Source organism: Aphanomyces astaci (genome assembly GCF_000520075.1).
Source record: "Aphanomyces astaci strain APO3 unplaced genomic scaffold supercont1.67, whole genome shotgun sequence".
Lineage (NCBI taxonomy): Eukaryota > Oomycota > Saprolegniomycetes > Saprolegniales > Verrucalvaceae > Aphanomyces > Aphanomyces astaci.
In genome coordinates, this window is record NW_009798330.1 from 365,770 (window position 1) to 367,895 (window position 2,126).

At 44.1% G+C, this 2,126-nt stretch overlaps 1 protein-coding gene across 1 annotated transcript; it reads left to right on the top strand.

The window, feature by feature from the left end:
• Positions 1–164: 164 nt before the first annotated feature.
• Positions 165–1,776, top strand: H257_15216 (hypothetical protein; the record flags this gene model as incomplete). Its single annotated transcript, XM_009843238.1, has 3 exons — positions 165–333; positions 482–687; positions 1,570–1,776. 3 exons carry the CDS (start codon positions 165–167, stop codon positions 1,774–1,776), a joined length of 582 nt encoding a protein of 193 aa, XP_009841540.1.
• Positions 1,777–2,126: the final 350 nt, after the last annotated feature.

Below are 2,126 nucleotides of genomic sequence, written 5' to 3' on the forward strand. Positions count from 1 at the left end.
ATGATTCATGGCAAGTACCTACTAGCACCAAAAACATAATCCGGATAAGGCCGATATACTTGCGCGCGCGATTTTCGTCACATAATTCAATTGCCATAATGGTTGACACAATGGCGTCTACGTTCAGGGTTCTTGGCTGTGCAATGCTGGATCAAGCCTCATCCATGACCCTGACGGCCCTTCGTCGGTATCGTGCTGTCTTTGGCATCTCGCCCGGGTCAACAAGCGTAACATGGTCGTTGACGGATGCTACTCGGCCTTCAACATCGCGTCCGAAGCACCTTCTCTGGTGCTTGATGTTTTTGAAGGTCTACGCATCCGAAGGCGTCCATCGTTGCTTATCAGGTGCCGATGAGAAGACATTTCGCAAATGGGTTTGGCTATGGATCGATCTACTAGCCAACTTACGTGTGGTACTTGTGTATAACATAACACAACTAATTATGTAATAGATTGTGTGGGATCGACGGTTTGAACTCAGTCGTCCCCATGATCGAGCATTCGTTTCATTGGATGGTACCGACTTTCGTATCTGGGAACCAGTACTGTACGACCGCAAGTGGTATTCCCACAAATTTCATGGAGCTGGGCTACGCTATGAAGTCGGTGTGTGCATGCGAACTGGCAACATTGTCTGGGTCAATGGAGGCGTACCATGCGGCGAATGGCCAGATTTACGGCTTGCACGTGATTCGTATGTTCATTGTGTGCGCCAAGGCGAGATCACATATGCTGACAAGGGTTACCGTGATGCCAAATACATCTACTTCAATCACGCTGCAATGGCGAACCCTCAACAGCACAATGATATCATGTGTCGACACGAAACGGTGAACAAACGGTTGAAGCAGTTCAAGATATTGGGTGGTGTGTTCAGGCATCCCATACACCTTCATTCCCGTTGTTTCCATGCCGTCGCAAATTTGACCCAAATCTCATTGGAAAATGGAGAGCCGCTTTACAGCATTTAACATAATGCATTACTAGTAATGTCTTTGATTTGGTTTGTTTAATAGCTCACACATTCATACAACAGTAGAATTCCGTATTTCCCTCATCTCCCAGTGTACGACTTTCGACGAATTCAAGGGTCATTATACCTGGTACAGTACATGTATGAGCAGCAAGAGTTCCAAATACCCCGACGTCGGACCATATTCGACGTTGTTGATCGTGTCGGAATAATGCTGGTTTGACGATGTTTATCGTCCCAAACCAAGGTATAAATGTTTGTTTCATGCCATTAACCGGACAAAAGGCCGATGTAAATACACTGAATACCTTTCGAATTCAATTTTTAGGTATAAAACTGTTTTATATAAACAAATAAAAAATTAGGAGAGTCACAAAAGCTAACTAGGAGTATAATTATGGCAAAAAGAAGTGACCAAAGCTAGGCTAGAAAAGCGGACTAAGCTTACAGTATGTCGACTACAACTATTTCAAGATATAGTGCTAAACCCGTGATTTGACACGATAAACGACGTGATTTTTGCAATATTCGTACACGTTAAACGACAGGGGTTTGGTGTTGACGAGGTGCCAAATACAGTACGTACAGTTATGTAGGTCAACTGTTTCGCACGCAAGGTGTACAGGGTGCACGTCAGCTTGCCCTGCTCGAATGCTGCAAACTCATACAACTACGTTCGAAACGTTGAACGCTCTCTTCACCATATCGTTAGGTGCGCAGTGCTTCCGATGCAAGAAGTACCTACCCCCCAGATGCTGAAGAGTGCGAACATGCCGCCGTTCGCAGGTCCATCCTTCTCTTGATCTTACAGAGGACGGGTGAAGTCCCTATGGTTACAGTATTGCACCTTGATGAACTGATGGGAACTCCAAAAATAACCATTGCGGATAGAGTAAAGTTCATACTGGATTTGAACTCGTGGCCGAGAATAGAGTATACTCCAGAGTAGTTAATATTGCTAATAATAGTATGGTGCATTTCATCTAAAGACTACACATCGGCCATCCTCAGGAGGAGACGTTTTACTATTAAACGCCTCGGTTATTTCAGTTATGCCCACGTAATGTTGACGTTAAATTATTTTTACTTCCGTTTTTTATCTGGTAAATAGGTTAAACATCCTGAATAATCCGGATACAATGGAAACGTTCAT